The sequence below is a fragment of the Corapipo altera genome, unplaced genomic scaffold (assembly GCF_003945725.1).
Source record: "Corapipo altera isolate COAL_440 unplaced genomic scaffold, ASM394572v1 61305, whole genome shotgun sequence".
NCBI classification, from domain to species: Eukaryota; Metazoa; Chordata; class Aves; order Passeriformes; family Pipridae; genus Corapipo; species Corapipo altera.
In genome coordinates, this window is record NW_020884909.1 from 7,666,015 (window position 1) to 7,687,025 (window position 21,011).

A 21,011-nucleotide genomic window follows, 5' to 3' on the forward strand; every position below is an offset into this window, starting at 1 on the left:
GGTTAATGTTCTATTAGAAGTGTGGATCTAAGCGTTGTGACTTTTTCTGGAATAACTTCTCCTGCTATTTGCGTACATTTATTGAGGTTAATTGTGCTAAATTATTTTATCACAAGGATATTTACTTCTGTTTCTATTTCCCAATGTTTTCTTGCTATATGTGGCTATACAGAAGTCCCTACAACTGTCTTAAGTTTCTGTGTACCATTTCTTCTTTTTGCATCAGTGATTATATTTGCTTATAGGTTTGTAAAATTTATCTGTTACAGTAATTTGTTAGCTCTTCGTATCTTTTAGATCATTATGGAAGGAATGAAACAATTCTCTAATAAAAAACATCTCTTGCTGGCAACTTACTTTGAACATTTTTTCTCGTTACTATTAGATGTCTTTCAAATAAGAGAATGAAAATTGCTGCCCACATGATTTTTTCTGCTCCATTTGGTCAAGGTTCTTATGCACTATGGAAGGCCAGTTCCAGCATTCACCTTCCTGAACTCTAGAGTGGCCTATGAGATGCAGTCCCACAAAACACTAAAGTATGCTTAACCTCATCATGGGAATAGTTGCTCTTAACCCAATAAAACTCTTCAGATGCCAGATTTGACTAATAAAGTTGTTGTTGCTGGGGTAAATGATGTGTGTCTGCATATATATTGTAGATGTTTACTAAATCTAGTTTATTTGCTGGAGTTGTGTACAGGGTTTATTTTTTTTTAAATTAAAAATAAAATCTAAAAAGCCTACAAAGTTAGTGTTTCTGTTAGTGTCCACACTTCTGTAATAAGCTCAGACACAGCTTGAACCTACAGCATACAAAGAATATACCTTTTTTTCTTCCTTTCGATTAACAGTGATGTGATGGGCAGACTAATTATCTGATCTGTCATATTTTAACTTTTCAATGCCTAGGAATGCACTGCTGGAAACTGATGGAGCTTCAGAAGTTATGACCATAATACAAGTGTTTACACAGCTCTTCCTTGAGGCTCGTCAGAATCAAAACGAGCAGGTAGTCAAGATCTCTTTCTTAACTTCTTTTCCATGAGAAGATACAAAATTTCACAAGAAAATAAAGAATTTTAAGAGAGGTAACAATATAATTAGCTACATAATAGCATCTCTCTACAGCTGCATAGATATGCTGAAGTTCAGTTCAAACATTTTCACCTGTGCATAAAATTATATTGTGAAACCAGTGTGTAAGAGCAGTTTACCTAACTTTACCCTGGAGTACTCCTGCAGCCAGGCTCGTTTCCTCTGATGCTGAAGTTTCTGCCTGTAGAGTGAACATGATCATAAGCACCCATCTTTGATAAAAAAGATAAAAAATGTTAGATGTTTTTCTTCTGCAGTAGCAGGGTCTCCGATAGTAAATGAAGCAGGGAAAACAACCACATCCCCAGTCCCCTAAATAATTAGAAGTAAGATACTGAATAGTCATATTTGTCTATTCAGGAGATAAAAGACACAGAATACATACTGGTTTCAGTTTCTGGTCTTCAATAGTGGCTTCCCAGAACTTTTCCTTGGTTTAGATCTTCAAATTTCCCAGCTTAGTATCTCTTCTTCTGCACAGATTTTTATACAGATCTTACTGAACTGAATTAAGTTGAATTACTTTTGGATGTGTTAATTTAAACAAGAGGAAAATCAGTTTCTTGGTTTTAAATTTCAAAATACAGATGTGAAAAGGTCTTACCTTGTTATAGGTTGCAAACTTGATTTCAGGTTCCCAAGTCACACTGTCATTTCACATTCTGACCATTTTGTTTGGTTTTTGAACTCCAATTCATATGATGCAAGTTTGGAAAGTACTCTGTCATTTAGTAGCTTTCACTTTAGAGTTAAGAAAATTTCCAGTTCCTTTGATTTTTGCACCTTTTGAGGGAGATGGTAGTTAAGGAAATGTTGGGGCTTCTTGTAATTTGGGACGTACTGGCCTTTAATTAGGAGAGTGATTGAGTCTGTGTTCCAGCTTCAGACAGCTGTCTTGCTTAATGCAGCACAATGCTCTCACATACCAGCCACTTCTCCCAGCTCTGTGTCATCACCACAGCTGCTGAGGGAACTCTCTCCCCTTCCACCCAGATCATTAATGAAGATGTTAAATAGGACTGGGCCCAGTATTGAACTCTGCTGTACTCTTGGTAGTTGGTGATTTCCAACTAGACTTTATGCCACTGATCACCACCCTCTGGGCCTGGCCATTCAGCTGCTTTTCTTTCTACCTTAGAGGGAGTCCACGTGGCACTTGCACATACATGCTACATGTTAGATGTGCCTGTAGTAGGTGTTTGCAGAACAAATAGATTAAAGGTATGGTGCAGCTTGTCTCAGTTACTCAGTTACTCAATAACCAGCATTGACAGGACACAAATTGCACATACCCAGATAAATACAGGGCAAATCTGTTACCTGTGACTGCCCTACCTGGTACTGAGTCAGATCCTAAGGATTTTAGGTTTCTGTTTTTGAACAGATGGCAATAAAGTCCTCAGATTCTATAGATGTTATTAGTTCTTAGTTTAATATGATCCATGAATCTGTTTACAAGGGAAAATTAACTTAAACTAATTAGTATCTCTTTTAACCTCTGCATATTAAGAAGAAGACTTTTGTGATTACAGGGCAAAAGCCTAAGACTATTAAGATGTCATATTTTTTTCCCTGCTCTGAATCTTTTGTGATGCATATACTTTTAAAATAATTACTTTTCATAAGCATTTCCTAAATATCCCATTTCTTTATGCAAAATCCTAAAATGAAATATGGTGTTAATTTTCTGTTCTCTTGCTTCAGTCTATATTGTTAATTACTACCTTAGATGAGATTGTTGACTGTGATTTTGTTTTGAAAACTGACTAGAAACCAGTTAAGATAATGATTTTGTGTCTTAGCATAAATTCCCATTGAAGGCATACTTTCCTTGCCACCACCAGCCTCTGGTAAGAGCTTTACTCAGACATCCCTCTGGTAAGTTCCTTCATGAACTATTTGCAGCATTACCAGTCTGCATGGTCTGGATATGTCTTAAAATAACTTTAAAAGGGATGGAGACAAAGATTTGCCATTTCCTAAATAGGGTGTGGTTGACTTAGCAATTTTAACAATATTCTTTTAATGGATTTTTCTGCAGTAACATCTAATTCTTATGTAACAATACTATAGATGTAACTTTAACAAAAACTAAACCAGAAGTGAATGACAAAGAAAGAGTGCCTAACTGTGTAGGAATTAAGCCATGTTACTGGGATCTATATACTGCATCTTCTTATCTTATAAGTAATTGTTGCAATGAAAAATTTCATATGTCTATTACAAGAAAGAGGCTTTCTGTTGTTCTCTGAAGGTTGAATTCTGCTGATATTTTAGACTGCAAACCCAACTTTTATTCAGGTTTTCCAGTCATACACATCAGGAAACCACTTTTTGACATAGTTCCATTTTTTATGAACAATAATTTAAGCTCAGTACAAGAGTCTCTGAGAATGTTACTCCACTGATTTTATATTAATATTGAGGTAGCAATTACACAAAGGAACATCAACCTCATTTGAATATTCCTAGCTGTACTTCTTCACATGGCCTTGACAGTGAATTGTTCTATGAAACACAGCAATAGGTATTGTTGAAAATGGGAAAATTTAAAATGAAATCTTAAATCCTGTGTGCTAACTGAATCGAGTTGCAGAAATGTTGAAGTTAGCTTGATGTGGTTGGTTTCACTGTTATGTCCTAGTTGGACAGACTAGGATTTTAAAAAGTTTTATTTTCATCCTCCATCCTCAGAACTCCCAACTACATCCTGGTCTCAACACTTGAAAAACATTTCAGATATGCTCAAAGCATTAGTAGAAGATACAAACATTAGGTAAGCAGTGTAAGATTTTCTACCTTTTTGTCCTTTGCATGTTACCTTGCAAAAAGTCATGTCAATTGAAGTCTTTAGTGGCTACATTTCTTCATTTTCTTATTATTCTCTAAAGGGAGCTTTGTTTTAAAGAATAGTAATTAGATTACTTACTGAACCTGAACTTTGTAGTATTTATATACCTGACCAATATGCCTCTGAATAAACAAAATCTTGTCCTCCTTTCAACAAATAAGTAGGTGTATAATGGAAATGCTTATTCTCCCACTTCTTCCCAAAAACTTTTAAAACTATTTGATGAAGAAGCTGGGATTGGCTTTCTGCAGGGTTGTAGAAACATCCAAACTTCAAGCTTCTTGATTATTTTCATAAATATCTGCCTGCCAGACTGCAGTATCATTGTTGCATTACTCTTTGAGCTGACAGTCCATGTCTCTGACCTGTTGCCCTTGGCTTTTTCTTTTTATTGTCCAAATAGTTGCAATTGTGACTGATATTGTTTATTTACATGAATTCTGCTTTGGTAGGGGTCTATATGAAAAAATGAAAACACATATATTTCTCTGTGCTGCTGCCCTGTAATGCTTTCTAATCAGGAGTATGATGAGATGTGACTCGGACAGAGCTCGGATACATGTCTGCTTAGCTCTGCTCTGAGAGTGGGCTGCCCAAAGAATGTTAAACAGCTTTTAAATTCAAAGAAACGAAATTAATTTTGATTTAAAACTTGAGATATTTCAAAAGAAACATAGAACACCTTGGCCTAACAGACTTGCAAAACAAAATACCCAGCTGTCTCCCTGTGTCCTGGAAAAAAGATACTTGTGACCATGCTTGGTTTCAGTTAACTCACGGGGGCTTTTCTTTGTTGCTGAGTGGCAGAAAAAAAGCTTTTTTTCATTTTCCTCTGAGGCCAGACTGTCTGCCTGTAGCTTCTCACTTTCTCTATGAGCTGCAGCTTGGTGCCATGTCTTGCCTGTTTGTCCCTGAAGTGTGTCAAATCTTTCTGTCCTTGGAATGTGACCAGGAGCTGACTCTGGCTTCTTAAAGAAACACATAACTGAAGCTTAGAACAAACAAATAAAACAAATACATCCATCCTAATACATTACAATAATATAAGCATGTCTGTTCTCCTTCTGTTACCAGCCCTTTCTTAGCTTGTATTGTCTTTTTTCCCCCTTTGCTTTCATAGTACACTACTTTGAATATATTGTATTTGCCTGAATATACTCTTACTTCCTTTAGAACTCCTGCAACAATGTTTTCTATCAAACCCCTCTCAGTTACAAAGAAAATGGATCTAACACATTTTTAAATACTAACATCCATGAGGAAGCTGCATTGAATTTTCTTTTATTGCTTTATTCCTGATTCTACATGCTTTCTACTTAATAAGATTTGCAGAGGAGAAAAAAATACCATTATACAGCATATCCTCTTGCTTCTTGTATTCCATCCTCTCTGTTATATAGATTGATTGTCAGTAGTCTTATTTTACACCAAATATGAACCAGAGAACCATAGAATCAGCTGGGTTGGAAAAAACCTCAGATCATCAAGTCCAACCCTTGATCCAACCCCACTGTGGTTCCCAGCCCATGGCACTGATGCCACATCCAGTCTCATCTTAAAAACCTCCAGGGACAGAGAATCCACCACTTCCCTGGGCAGCCCATTCCAATGGCTGAGCACCCTCTCTGGAAAGAAATTCTTCCTAATATCCAACCTAAACCTCCCCTGGCACAGCTGAAGACCCAGCCCTCTTGTCCTACTGCTGCTACCCCCACCTGGCTCCCCCCTCCTGTCAGGGAGTTGCAGAGTGAGGAGGTCTCCCCTGAGCCTCCTCTCCTCCAGGCTGAACAGCCCCAGCTCCCTCAGCCTCTCCTCACAGCACGTGTGCTCCAGTCCCTTCCCCAGCCTTGTTGCTCTCCTCTGGACCTGCTCCAGCCCCTCAATGTCCTTCCTGAGCTGAGGGCCCAGAACTGGACACAGCACTCCAGGGGTGGCCTCACCTGTGCTGAGTCCAGGGGAAGAATCTTACAGCAAAGTGCTTTCTATGTCCTTCTAATCAACAGCTTTATTATTATATGTAGTCATCTCAGTGAATAGTAAGTTTTATATGACATTTTAAACCAGAAATCAACTCAGGTACCTTTTGTGGGGGCAAGTCCAGAAAAAGCAAAGGGCCACTTTTGGCAACAACAGTGGGACACAGGTACCAGTACAGAGAGGGCAGAAACAGCAGTGGGGTCAGAAGTGGAGGGTACATGACTCCAAAACAGGCACTGTAATGGTACAGGGAAGTGTTAAGATAAAGCTATGACCTTGTCATGTTCCCCAAATGATGTGATGGTCTCAGACAACTTCATTAACTCCTGAAATTTCTAAGGTCTCTTAGAGTTTCCTGGGAAAGGTGGTACAGCACCTTTTGGATTCCCTAGGAATAAAACATAAGAAAAACTTCTATTCCAAGTTTTGCAAAATTTGTTAGGAATAATTGTTCCTGGTTCTTCATCTCCTAGCTGTCCTTCTGTTTGTCCTTCCATATATAGCTTAACTTTTTGTTTCAGACACCTGCCATTAGTTTGCATCTCCCCATTACTTCTCTTGTCTTTAATCTCTTCTAACTTTAGAGGAGTGCATGTGAGAAACTATAGAGATGAGAGGTAGTCCATTCTCACCTTTCTTACAGCAATAACCCTGTTGTAAACACCTTCAAAATTTTCATTAAAGAGGACATGAATTTTAAGAGTCAGGAGATGAATATCCTTTAAAACTTTATATTTAGTCCATCTAAAGGTAATTCCTCATGAATTATGAAAAAAGATGTGCTCCATAAATTACCAAAAACCAGAAAATAACCCTGGAAAGCAACAGAGAGAAAGTGGAAGGCAACAGTATGTTAGAGTGTAATACTTGAGATATGATTGAAAGTTTAGAAAATCCTTCAACTGGAGAGTATAAACAGTAGAGTTTAATTTTATTATATATATTTTCATACATAGTATTTTGTCACAGTTTATTAGAATAATGGATTGTGGATAGTCTGTTCTGCTGCCAAAGTTAATCTCTGGTAGCACTGTGTGTGTCTCACTTGATCACTTCAGATAAGTCCTGACTTCAGAGTAAACAGTACAAAGCAGCTGAGGCATTGTCTGTTGATGCGTAGTTCAAAGATTCCTTTAAAGTCAACTGGCAGCACCCTTTGCAGTTAACTTAAGATAACTAAAAATGTCAAATAATGAGAAATACTTAATTTTATCTTCATTATTTTCCAGTTCTCTCACTGACCTTTTTGAAACCTGGTATTTGGTTGCTTGTTTTGGAGAATGGCTGGATATTGCAGCAGAACAATTGCTGAAGGCTGCTGTACAACCAGATGCTTTGCTGTGGCTGCTGGCGTTTTACTACTGTCCTCAGAATGAAAATCAACAAAGGACTCAGGCAATGGTGGGTGATGTAGGGACAGTAAGTGGCAATAAGCAGTCAATAGTTTGAGTATATCTTATTGCTATAAAACAAATAATGCACACCAGAAAAAATAAAGGTATTGTCTTTACAAGGTCTCCAGGGAATTGTGGCAGTGGAGAAGTTGAAAGATAATGTTTTTGAATTTTCTTGTGACATTTAGAAAACATTATTCCTCTTTTGAAAGTATGTTATATAGATTAGCACCTTCTTGGCTTTCTTTGGGTGCTTTTAATCACAAGTAAAACTACCCTGGTGATGGTATTTTTTAAATTAGTGTGGCCTGTGTTGTGGCATCTGCTGAGAAGGAAACACAAGAAATCACAGCAGCTGAAGCAGAAAAGATACTTACCAGACACAGTCTTGAATCCTAACCTTGTCTATCTTGATTTCTCTTACATATACTTACTAGTTGTTGGCATGTAATGTAATAAGTAGGTAATACTCCCATATGCTGTGTTTCTGACAGAAGGAACAGTGTTCTAACCTTATGCACTGCACTGCACACACAGAGAGTGCTGTGTGTCTGTGTGTGCATGCAAATACTTGAAACCTATTAATTTAAACCTATTATGCAAGTTTGATCTAGCCTAAGCAATCTAATCCACAAAGCCCAGATTCAGAATCTGGCTGCAACTTCTCTGGTTTTCCTTAATTTGAAAATGGGTTCTGTTTGATTTAAAAATGCAGCTCAGTACAGAACAATAGTAAAATATGTTTTAATTTTATGTTTAATGGTCCATGTACAACAGTGTATTATGCAATATTTTATTTCCTTTCCTCCCCCTCTCACCACCCAGATGGCACTACAAACACAGGATCATATCCCAATCAATCATTTGTAAATTTTTTTTCTCTTGAGTTTCTTATTGTCTGGGATGTTGGCTGAGCAGAGTTTTGTTAGAGCTATGGTGAAGTAAAGGAGTCAGGGTTGGCTTTAGAATGCAGTTTTGGGAAGGAAGGCAATATGGAAGCAATAAACATGAGTGGACGAAATGGAAGCACTACAGGTGCAGATCAGTGTGTGGAATATTGTTCTAACTCCAACCCTAAAGAATGGAATACCTTTGTCCCATATAGGAAATAATTTCCCTGGCTGTCCCCTGTTCTATCAGTTTGTTATTCTGTCATAACATATGACAAACTTTAGTGAGAAAGGAGCTTTTCTACTGACAACCCATGCAGCTACTCATCTTTTCCCACAGGTCTGATATTTCAGTTCATTATCGTTCTTTTCTTAGGTACTTGAACTAAGACCTTTTTTTCCCCCCCCCCCCATAGGTCAGGCCATTTCAGAGGCATTCCCACAGTTCATGCAAAGCCTCTGCCTATAGTTAGCTGTTTGCTTTTTTTTTTAATTTGTCCTTTGGCAGGTTAGCTCTCAGCTCTTTTACATGAAGTGGTTTCCACCTGAACCCCTGCACCACTCACCAGTTAAGGATTAAGGTGGCACAGGAACTACTTCTGCTGTTCACTAGACTTCACTCATGTATGGAGGACTAAATACTCAGCTTCTCAATGAATTTGGTGGAGTCTTTTATAGCTTTAGGTTCTGAAAGGTTGAAGGAACAATACTTGGAGGTTGGCACTAAGAATGAGACTCCTGGGGTACGTGAGCTCTGCCATCCATCCGCAGTCGCTGGCACACAGGATGCACAGGGGGATGAAGAATCCTGAATTCCAGTTATCTTTCTGTAGATTCTGATATTATTTGTGCACTTACTTAATTCAAGAATAACAGCTTTTTGAGACTGTTTGATGTGAATTTATTAAAGGGGTGGGTCAATGTCTGAAACAAATTGTCCCAGTGAATATGGTTGAGAAACGGGTGTCCTTTTCCTTTGGGTCTGCAGTGGCGTGTTTTTCCATTGCTCCAGCAATCACTCATTTGTGTTTGTTCTACAAGTTTGTTTGGTTCATTTTTAATACAGAGAACAGAATTATTGTTAGGATTTTTTGCAGTAGTTGCTTATAGTTTTTTTCCATTATGTAGGTGCCAAAATCTTCTGTTTCCTACTTTCATTAAAAATTAGGTTTTATTGGCTAACTCGCAACATAAAAACATAAGTTGCAAATAACACAGGAAGAAGGAAAAAACTTCATTCTTACCAGAACATTTTATCAGCTGAGGTCAGGTTGCATGGGGATTTAATTGATTTATAGCAGCAATGCTGAAATGAGCCCTTGAGGAGCCTCTGTTCTTTTTCCCACAATGCAAAAATCTGACCATGTTCTGCTGAGGGATTTTCTCCATTTCCTTACATTATTAAAAAAGGTAAAATCCTGGCTTGACGCCTGTCTGCTTCATTTGTAATACCAAAGAAAATAAAAAAAACCCATTCTGTCCACCTCTCTGTGATTCAGTATAAAAGAAATGTGTACAGCCCTTCCTTCCCTGTTTTCCCAGCTAAATTCAAACTCTTTTCATGTTTGGGTAGTTTCTGCCAAGGATTCAGTTTCCTTTTAGTGAATAAATCCAAAAGAAAAATACCACAGATTTGACCTTTGCTCTTCCCTGATCCTGCATCCTTTGAAATTATTTCCTACAGGTAGAAGTTCAAGCTTTCTACAATCATCTAATGATGCTCTTCAGCTGTACAGACCTTTCTCTCAGAGATCTGGAGGCTGCTGTGCACAGGATAATGGGGACAGAGCAGTGCTGGAACCAGCCTCTCATGACACATCTTCTGACCAACTTTTTGCTCTTTTCATCTGGTGGACATTTGGTTGCCCAGGAATGTATTTACCATGTGAGTGTTTCTTCTTTCTGTTTTTTCAGGTTATATATCTTACTATTTTGGATTTAAGTTTCTACCTTTCAATAAAGAAAACACAGAGAATTACAGAAGACCATGACTACAGCAGCTATACCCAACCTGCTACTAATCTACCTCAGCTACAGTCAATATGTTTTCCATTCACTTCTTGATAAGATCTCACTGAAAATGTTGCTGTCCTGACTATACAGATGAAGAAATAGTTGAAATAGTAGCTTGCAGTTAAGAGATAGCTACAGTTCATTTACATATAGCAAGATAGCATGTGCAAACATGTTGTTTCTCCAATTATAAATCACTCCCTAAATTATCCAGCTACTGCAGAGATGATGAAACTGTCTTCTCATTGTTTTCCATTAGGTAGAGCAGGTGGTTACTAGGTGTTAGCATTGATGTGAGAGAAGCTTGGTGATTTAGCAAAGCCAATGAGGAGAACAGTGTGGTAACTGAGAGAGAAGGAAAGAACAAAGAGACAGTGTCTCTTAGGGTGTGATAAAAGCTGAAGAGGAGTAAAAGGTTGGAAGCTTACCACAGTATCTTCTTGTTGCTGATGACAGCCTTCAGGAATATTGGTGCAAACTTCAAAATGTGTTTGTATCTCTTAAGATAGTGCTATCTCAGTGTGAGATTAAAAATTCTTTCCTAACTATAAAACCATATTATTTGAAGAAGTTCACGACTCCTATGCAAGTACGTTTAGGGCCAGTGTGTAGTTTTAACACTTCCAAAGGGTTTTCCTTTCAGCAGCAGAGTGCTCTTCTATCTTTATAGGGTCTATGGCATGTGTAAGGCATCTGATTTTATGATACAGCTGTCTGAGTAAACAGACAAAACATTTCTCTGTTTAGGAAGGGCTAAGATAATTCTCACATTTTAGGTGCAAGTTTAAAAATGAACAACTTTTTTCTTAGCATAAGAATATAGTGATAAAACTGGGGGGAGGGATATGTATATTTACAGTCTGGTATTTCTAGTTTCTCTTGAGTAGTGCAGCTGTTGAGCTGTGATGCTGTAATGTACCAGCCTGTTACTTTAAACCTCTTCAGAAAGACCAAAGGCAATCTCTTGCTTCTTCATAGAAAGCAACATAACTTTCTAAACTGAGTGCAGGGTGGTTGTGAGCTCTTGTAGGCCACAGTTTGTCAGTCTAATTAATTTTGACTGTATCTGTATAATCATTAATGTGTAGCAAGGCTCTCCATGTGATTTGAAAAGGACTGAAGGCAATATATGAAAGGCAGAATGGTGTTGAACTAATTTGGGATGCATGGCTGTGGTTTTGGTTAGCATAGTAAACTTCAGGTTTAACACAGCAAATAACAAGGAGTAAAGTCCCTCCTGATCTGCGAAAATTGCAGCTTAGGATCTTTCCCTGGTATTCTGTCATCTTCTGGGGGAGGGATTTATTTTTACTTTTGAAAGCTTTACAGAATTGAATTTTCTTCCCAGACACACGCAGAACCTTCATGTGTTTTTAGTTGTTTTTTCTGGAGATGACTTAGAAATGGTTACACTGTCTGTCCATTTGTGTTTCCTTTAAATAGTTTCTGACCTCTTGACTTGTTTCACTTAAACTTGAGAGAACAGTAGAAAATCTCAAAGTTACTCAGTTCCACTAAAGTGAATGAAGAGATACCTTGGGCAGAAGTTGCTTCTCACATGTTCAGTGGTGAGGGACAAATCTGTGGTTTTGTTGTAAATATTAATGGAGAATTTTTAGTATTTAGCAACATAATTGCATTATTTCCCATCTTCTCTGTTTTCCTTCAGATTACTGAGACAACTGATACAAGCAAGGAAGTTTATAGCCTTCTTATCCGTACTGCATACAGATTTAAACATCATGGAGAAGGAAACCAGAGGACTGTCAAGCTGCTGAATGAACTTCTTCAAAAACTTACATTGAAAGTTTAGATTTTTAATATCATCTATTTATCGAGCCAACAAATCAGATCTTTATCTATCTTTATTTATTAATGTCAGCATTCCATTAGCATCTTGCACCACAGGTAACCAAAGGTAGAAAGACACATACATAAGCATATCTCCTAATTTCCTGTTCCCTCATCTATATTTTAAAATAATCTGTTGTCTGGAAATATTAACCTTTTGAAACGGGATAGTAAATATTAAAGATGGTTGAAAATTGTGTTCTGAACACCTTCTGTAACATGAGACCTACATCAGCTAAAGCAGTTCACTCATCTCCTTGTTGTTTATCTGGCTGAGGATCAGTTTTTCTCCCAAATCACAGATGTGGGGGTTTTTTTTAGCAAACCATATCCAATCACTTAATTGGTAAGTTGTTACTAAAATGTTTTGTTGTATAATTTTGCTTTTATGAAACCCACGATGGTCTCGAGTGATTCATGGTGAAGGTACTCCACGGTCTCAGGAAGTCAGCAACATTTCCTGAACTCTTTCCTTCTTTCTGAAAATGTTTCCAAAATGAAACTTCTTCCAGATTTGCTAAATGTGTTTTTTTCAGTACTGCAGCTTCCACAGGAGAGTGTTCACTGCAAAGTACTATTCCAATAGCTGGTCTTTGTCAGCAGATACTGCAGGTAAAGACTGCTTGCAATAGAGCCCACTTAACAGTGTGCCATGACTGATGTTATTGTTGGTCATTCAAGGAATCTTTTCTTTTATTCAGACAAAATAGGGCAAGCACAACAGAGACATAAGGACATTTTCCAGTTTGAGGGCCAAATTTCCTAAAAGGAGCATATGGTTGCAAATCATTGCCTTCATTTTTGTGTCCAGAGGTAGTTTGCTTCCTTGTTTGTTTAGGTTTTTTGTCTCATACAAAGAGCACAGACAGGGAGCAATGGCTTACTTTTTTACCTTTGGGGAAGTATTTGTCCCAAGAAGTTTTGTGAACCTGTTCCTAGCTTAATCAGAAAAATAAGCATGCAGAATAGTAATAACAGAGGATCACAACTTTCCTCAGTAATTTGTTCTAGTATGTTACTTAGGTTTGATGCCAAAACTTGTGCTGTGTTCAAAGATACTACTTGGAAAACTGTTCTTGCATATAAAATCAGTCATATATCTTGAATTAATACAGCTTTTTGAATGTAACATTTGGTTTTGAACAAGGAAAAAAAAAACAATGTACTTAGTGTCCCTTGGCTGTAACAAGTGGAAAGATATTTTCTGTAATGCTGTTGACTTATTTCTTACAATTTTGTTCCTAGTGAGTCATCCCACAGGAGTTACATGCCCTCTCAATGGGTTTGCCAGTGAAGTAAAAGCAAATACTTTTACTTCACTAATAGTGAAGTAAAATAATGTGTGTCTGTGAAGGAAGGGGTTTTTTCCCTTTGATTCAAAACGAAAATTCAGAAAGGATATGTTGCAATTTTTCTGTTCTTGATAGCCATACATATCTAAAAAAGCAAAATCAAGCAACCTAGTTTTCTGTTCCCTGAACACCATACCTGAAAAGCATGGGATTCTGCTAAAGTATTTGTTGATCACAAACTCTGAGGTATTTGTCTAGTGGAAACACTTGTGGAGTCTCAACCTAGAATGATAAATAATCTAAAATTTTAATCCAAAGGAACAATGATTTTTCTTTTGTTTGTTTAATTTCTAATCTGGTTGTTGGATGTGGGGCTCTTTGGTTATCTGTTCTCCATAGTATATGTAATATTAACTACTTAGAAGGATTGGCAAAGAATTGCACATTAGTTAGGTGGATGATATGAGTATTATATTTAGATATGTATTACACTTTTTGGAGGGGAATTTTTGTGTCTTTTCACTGTACTGTCTTTTATTTTTCCACCAAAAAAATGCATGAAAATTCTTCTAACATTCTTATATAAAAATCAATATCCTGATAAATAGGGATAAGTGAATTCAAGAGGAAGGAAATGTGCAGTGAATGCAGTAAAAACCCAAAATTAGTAGTGAATTGGTGCATTCTCATTTTCCTGTGTTTGGCTTCTTAAGAAATACTGCATGATTTAAATATTATAAGGAGAGTTTACTCATTTCAGGAGGCTTTAAGGAAGAAACCTAATTGATGCTGTCTGTAACTTAAAACAGATACATGTGTACTGGCATTCTTCTTGCTCTATTTAGCATTGCTGTTCTAAATCTTTGGTATTTCTTTTTCCTTGCTCTTTCACAGTGCTTGAATTATGATCTAACTTTGATAGAAGCTGTGATTTTGTGGGATATTGAAGCTACTTTTTTAGTTTGCCAGGGGAAGGCAGCGGTGATTTGGTAGATCTGAGTAATGGAGGATTTCTCATGTCATGGCTCCTGCATTCCCCATCCAACGTGCATCTTTTCCTCTGTAATTGCTGCTTTTTGTATATGTTCCTTGAAGCCCTCAGGGTTGTACTTTTATGCTGAACCAGCCAACGAGTTCTGAAGTCAGGCTTCCAGTAGCTCATTCCCTGGCCTTCTGTCTCCAGGTCACACCCTGCTTGTGGATGTGCACTGAGCACAGAGAACTGTTCAAAATCCTTCTGCTTCAAGGCATTGCTTTGAATAAGAACACAGACAGTAAATTTTACTTCCTTGTTGGTTATGCTTCTTTCCAGTCTAAGGCTGCTAAGTTACAGCTTTTTGAATTCTGCAAGCTTGCCAGCATGGGACCACATGATTTCTGTGGATTTTCTTCAGGGGGGGGAAAAAAACCCCACGTCTATGGCTTTCATTTAATCCGTATCTCAGTACAGTGCCAGTACAAAGCAGAACACATTTTATTTTGTGATGTATTATAGGAACAGGTATCTTGTCAGATACTGCAATTTAGCTGACCAGCAGTAACATGTTAATCAGTTACTTCTAGGGTTTGTGATTAAGTTTCTGTACTCACAGCATTGTAAGTGCAAAGAGGTGTTAATAAACAGACTGAGGATGCGAGTGAGATAATATTAGTTTTGGTAAGCTGAAATTCATGCCAGTGTGGTGTGTTTGGCTTGGTACAATACCAAATTAGCATTATACAAGTTTAGGATAAAACATCTAGCAAAAATTACTTGCAATTATTAAACAAACACTGTTAAAGCAGGTTTACTCCATTTTGTTACTGTATTATCTAACAACAGAATAAAATACTCATGTCCTCTGTGAATAAGTAGTAAGTGAATACGTAATTCATGCTAAAAATGCCATGGTAATTAAAATGCAGTTTTTCTTGTGATATAAGAAGTGTGTAGAAAGGTGAAAATTTGTAACATGGAAGTGTAGTTTCCTACTAGACCCACGTTTGAAAAGTCAACCCCTGAATTGTTCTGGGAGGAGTCCTCCACGAGAACACCAAGCATGTGTTTGCATCCATGTTTTTATACTTTCCCAATAGTCTGCAATGACTTCGTTATGCAATCTACATGTTTTGCTGGGCAACACCAGTAGTTAAACCACTGTAGTGCTAGAGGCATCCTACACTTAATTCATAGCAATATTCATATGAGGACCTGCTGAAATGCACTCCTCTGGCAAGTTTGTGATACAATTTTTCCTTGTGATACAAATTTTGTCCCTTTCCCCCAGCCAAGATAGTTTAAAGCTCTGTCACTGAGCCCCACCAGCTTCTGTGCTAGAACTCTTTTTCCTCTCTGAGATTAGGTGAGATTATAGGAACAATATCTATCCTTTTCCATAAAAATATCTGTTAGGCCTATGAACTTCTGCAGATGCAACTGACATCTTGAAGAGATTATGTTTTTACATATTCTTGACCAAACATACTGAAATACACTGTCCTTGAGATTTCCCATGGGTGTGTGCCAGTTAGCCTGTATATACAGTTTACTCCTTGATGCTTTGATTTTATTTCTTAGCTTGTGAGTTTATTCTGAGGCTTCCAAAACAGGTTCTTGCAATATGTCATGGGCCTGCTACTGTTAGAAGTTCTGTTAATATGAGAAAGCAACTTTTGTTGGTTTTGACTGATGATGCCATGACTTCTACTATGTATAAGTTTTCTGAAAGCAGGACTTCAGCTTTTTTATTTCAAACCAACTTGTAATGGTAACTTGAAGATTCAATTTCCCCTGTGTACTGTCATTCCCTGTAGAACCCACCAGTAAGTGTTTAAGTGCTTTTAATCTCATGACTGTGCTGCACTTCCACATCAGCTTCAGATGCCTGTGAACAGAGAGAGAAAAGCCAGTATCACATTCCATGGAGAGGAGTGAGGCCTTGGAATATGGCCATGATGTGTGTCTGCGAGTTCAGGCACTTTGGAGATTCCCAATAGGCAGAACCATTACTGTCTTTTCCGGAGACATGAAGAAGGACAAATCTTGTCTCTATAAACCACTGATTTTCTTCTTCAAATGCATTGCAAAACCCACATAACAGTTTCACATGATAGTTTCAACCTTCCTTTCTTTTGTGCTTCTCTGCTAGAACGCAGTGGTTAGTGCTCAGCAATACCCTGCACCACACACCTCCCAGGCCACACTGAATTGCTGCAGTTGCTTTCTCTGACTGGCTTGACCCAGGCCATGAGTGGACACTGAGCAAATGTCAAGCCCAAACATTGCAGTTGAGCTATAACAATTGTTTTGGAAAGATAATTCTGTTGGGATTTAAAGGTTTCAGGTGATAGCTACTGACTATTTTTCATCATAGTTTTTCTGATCTTGATTTCTTTGCTTGCTGGATTGGCAGAGCAAGCTCTCAGACATGGTTACTCTTCAGGCAGAAGCATTACCTTTTTCTTTCTTCTCTTCCTTTCTGCCCAGGATCCAAGATGAATGTACTAATGGTAGATCTAGTGACTTTATCTTTTTTGTTGTTGGTGGTTTTATTTTTAGAATAGAATACCCTGAACTTACATAAACATTGTAGAATGAAGTTAAAGAACTTGCATATAAAATCACACATGGGCTGAATATCTGTTTTTTCTACTGAGATCCTTCACTCATATGCTTACATCTAACCATGCAGTCTGGAAGTCAGCTGTTCCCTGCTCTGATTTCTTCAGATCTGGCAAACTTAATTGTTATCAGAGAGAAATGAAAGAAGAAGAGAGTTTGGTATCGATGCTGTCTCCTCTCTGCTTCAAAAATCATGCATTTGAACAGACCAGTAACTGTCAACCACTTAAACTTTAACTCTACTTTGGGACAGTTCATTGCAGAGTCTGGCAATCCACATCTATTTAAAGAAAATATGAAAAGGATTGCCATGTGACATCCTGTTGTGGTGCCACTTCCATGATTTTCCTATCTATTCAGTTTTCTTTTGTGAATCTGAAAGACAGTTTAACTCTGATTTTTCAGACATTCACAGAGCAAGCTCCTCCTTCCTGACTGCACTGGGAGCAGTGGGTCCTCACCTCTAAAACATAACCAGAAACCACAGTCTTTAACAGCTGTATTTCAAGACAGAGAGGGGTATCATTTTTGGTGATTTTGGGGGTTTTGATGTTATAAGCCTGTGGCTTTGATGCTGAAAGCTCTCGATGCAAAAATATAACGCTAAAAATACACCAGCTTCCAGCATTTACCTTCGTTCTGCTGTGTGGAGCTTTTCTCTGTGTCATATCTCTCCTTCAGCTGCTGCTGGCATTGCTTCATCATGGTAAAAGAGAGAATCAGGTACCCTCAGAACTAAAAAAGACTGGTCTTACTATTTTCTTAGTATGACTGATTCCCCATTCCCATTCTTTCCTCCCAGCTGTCAAGTGGGAAACCTATTATTCCTGTGATTTGACTGAAGAAAGGAGAGGCAAATGCTAGGGATAGGTCTGTTTAGGAATCATAAAATGTCAGTAGATGGGCTTTCTTGTTTGTGATAAAACTGACAATCTTGTGATTATTCATCTGACTCTTCATGCAAAGAAGTAAAGAGTTCAACATTTATGTCATGTAGTTGCATCTTTTTTATATTCAAGCCAAGAGAGACAATTTTTTCCCTCAACTAAAATTGGGAGCTTATTAAAAAGCCTTTGTATAGTCAAAAGGAACAAGAGATGATAATGATGGGCAGTTTCAGCTCGAGTGGTGGCAATGACAAAATCTTGATGTCAGTTTTGTGGAGTAATATTGCCATGTCACTTCTGGGAACAGAAATGAAGGAGGATGCCAGGGCTGTAGGACATGTAGGGAAATGTTGGCTGAAGGGGCATGTGAAAGGCAGAATGAGGGGCAGTGAGGTTCCCTACAGTTAGGGAACAAGAGAAAGAAATAGTACTTTGCAGATGTGAAATTGAGTAAACTGGAATGAACTTCAGTCCTGTTTGGTAGTTAAATAGGTGAGTTTGGGGCACACCAAGAGATAGATGCAGACTGGAGTAAGATGGTTGCTAGCAAATTGTAATTTTTAGTTTTGTTGTATTTGCAAGAGTTGGCTGTAAGGGGGTACAGTTGTAAAGAAAATAACTCTTACTACCAGATACAAGACAACTGCTAAACAAAGTTAGACACTGCTGTGATGTAACAACCTGAGGTTAAAAAAACAAAACAACAAAAAAAAATTTTTTTTCTGTGTGGCAGATGGTGACCACTGTCCTTTCAAGATTAAAGATGAAGTGAAAGACGTTATGGTGCCAAACACCAGCTTCTCAAAGCAGCCTGTTCAGAGGGAGTCAGGAGGGCTGGGGATGATGACAGTGGCAAAGCAGCCACGGGCTCATGAATGGAACGTCCCAGAGTGTCAGGAGAGACACAGGTCCCAGCAGGCCCAGAGGAACAGCCTGGAACAGTCAGACATGGAATTTTCAGAGATGACTGAAGTGAGCTACATTAAACAAACTGTGCAGTGATGTTCAGCTGCTGCTCAGAGGGTGCCAAAACCAGCAGAGCTGGCATGGTCACAGTGGGGCAGAAAGCAAACCAGGCTTTTGCATGGTAGTGCTGTTGGGGTACTCTGCTAATACACTGCAATGCTCAGCTGAAAATTAAGTTCTGTTTCCTGATGTATAAATTATCGTGCAAAAGCAGATCTTTGCACAACTGCAATTTTTGCATGCTTTCAGGTAATAGAGCAAATGCCTGTGCTGGCAGCTATAAGCACCAGGAATCAGGCCTTAATTTTGGGCAGAAAATATGCACTCAGTTTAAGCCACAGCAAGCACACAAATGAAGTTAATCTCCCAAGCAGTGTACAGATGTCTCAATTTCTTTATGCACTGGCATATTTCAATGACATAAAATATCCTGGCAGCAGGGTAAGTTTTAAAATAATTTTTCCAGCATATTGTGCCTACAGAAACAAAGGAACATATCCATGTCAGTGTCTATTGTATATGTGCCTAAACTCAGTATACTTGTGGTGAAATTCTAGATGAGTGAGGCCCCTCTTGCTTCATTGTCCTTTCTTGCAATTTATTATTTTTATTTATTTATTTATTTATTTATTTTACTACTAATCTAGGCATCAAAGATTGGGGGCGAAAACAGAAATGCACTCAGGTATCTGTTAAAATCCTTGCCTGTTATGGAAGACATCAAACATAACTCATGAATTATAGGTATTTTACAGCTTTAAAAGACCACAAGATTCATTATAAAGACCAAGAGATATATTAATTTTCATTTAGATATTAAGAATCAGTGTTGTGGAATAGGGTTTTCTTTAGGCTTCTTAGGCATGCCTCAAGCTGCCCACTCGCTCAGTTTGCATTTCTGGTTAGATTTGCTTCCAGACCTTTTCCCTTCCCCACTGTGTGTGAGGAATGGACAATAGGGTACAGCTAATTCCCTCCTAAAGGAGAAAGCATAGAGACAGCAGCAGCTGCAAACACCTCCCAGCAAAGCTGCAGAGCAAACAAAGCTGTCAGCAGAGTGGTCTGTGTCACTCTGGGCTTGGAAGAGAACGTGTGTGCCCAGAAATTCATGTCCTGTGTGGGGCCAAGGGACTGCCAGGTCACCCCTTGTTGTGCTCTGCCTTTATTCTGAAGAAGTGACCCAGTAAGTGGCACAGCACAATAGATGGTGACCCTTGCCTAACTGTATGGATACAGTTTTAATTTCATCTGAGAATCATTTTTACAGTTAAAAGCTACATCCAGAAAAGAATCACCCCGATCCCAACCAGATGGTGGCCTGATGGGATAAGTGGGAGATAGTCCAGCCTTCTGCACGGGCTTTCTAGTGCTATTCAGGGTAGAACTGCCACTGTGCTTGGAGAGGACTGAATTAGGGATGGCCTTACCCTTAAAAAACCACCCTTACAAAATGGTGTATTTTATTCAGAAAGGGCTGACTATGAAACAGAGGTAGAATAAAACCTAAGTAGGGCAGAAGCCACCTCCAGGGGAGTCTGTGTTTGCCACAGCCACACCCGCTGACATGGCAATGCACACCAGATTCAGGTCTTAGTGTTCACCTCCAAATGCCCATTTAATGTTGTTACATTTCTGCCACTTGCCCCAAAAGTCTGACTGTGCTTAAGAACAAACAACAACTGTGCAGTTCCATTGGATTTTAGTGTGTTGACAGCTCTGGATTGTAGAATCATAGAATACACTGAGTTGGAAGGGACCCACAAGGATCACTGACTCCGATTCTTGGATGGAGGGATCATTTGATAAAACATTTTCCAATAGTGATTTTAGTTACAATAAGTTTGGAAATTTTGTTGTTGTTGTTGTTCACTTATTTACTACAATTAGAGCGTACAGCTCAGGACAATAACATAGAAACACCCACCTGGAGAGAATTTTGAGTAAAATGAGTAACACTGTTGGTTTTTTTCTGCTAAGCTTTCAATGGGGCCTATTAAAACCTCTAATTAAATGACAGTCTGTGGCTCACTTCCAGTGCTTTTTTCATGATTCAGATGGATTTTAAACTAAGGAAATGCTTATATCATGATAATGACCCTACTATATGATACATACATGAATCTCCTATTATCTCTTACTCATGATAAGTTATGGTCACAGAACTATTCAATGCTGCCTTTAGTTTCCTTCC

The 21,011-nt window shown here is 38.3% G+C and overlaps 2 protein-coding genes across 9 annotated transcripts in view; one reads left to right on the plus strand and one right to left on the minus strand.

Annotated features, from left to right (window-relative positions):
- The window catches only part of FANCC (FA complementation group C), a 65,468-nt gene extending 52,762 nt beyond the window's left edge, over positions 1–12,706 (plus strand). For all 7 annotated transcript variants that reach the window (XM_027653275.1, XM_027653281.1, XM_027653278.1 and 4 more), the window contains 6 exons: positions 913–1,012; positions 2,901–2,976; positions 3,793–3,874; positions 7,156–7,327; positions 9,895–10,095; positions 11,893–12,706. In XM_027653275.1, the coding sequence (XP_027509076.1) occupies positions 913–1,012; positions 2,901–2,976; positions 3,793–3,874; positions 7,156–7,327; positions 9,895–10,095; positions 11,893–12,036 (775 nt within the window). In that variant the 3' untranslated portion in view covers positions 12,037–12,706. The remainder of the gene's footprint in view (positions 1–912; positions 1,013–2,900; positions 2,977–3,792; positions 3,875–7,155; positions 7,328–9,894; positions 10,096–11,892) is intronic.
- Positions 12,707–16,093: 3,387 nt separating this feature from the next.
- The window catches only part of AOPEP (aminopeptidase O (putative)), a 157,830-nt gene continuing 152,912 nt past the window's right edge, over positions 16,094–21,011 (minus strand). For both annotated transcript variants that reach the window (XM_027653271.1, XM_027653268.1), the window contains one exon: positions 16,094–16,230. In XM_027653271.1, the coding sequence (XP_027509072.1) occupies positions 16,177–16,230 (54 nt within the window). In that variant the 3' untranslated portion in view covers positions 16,094–16,176. The remainder of the gene's footprint in view (positions 16,231–21,011) is intronic.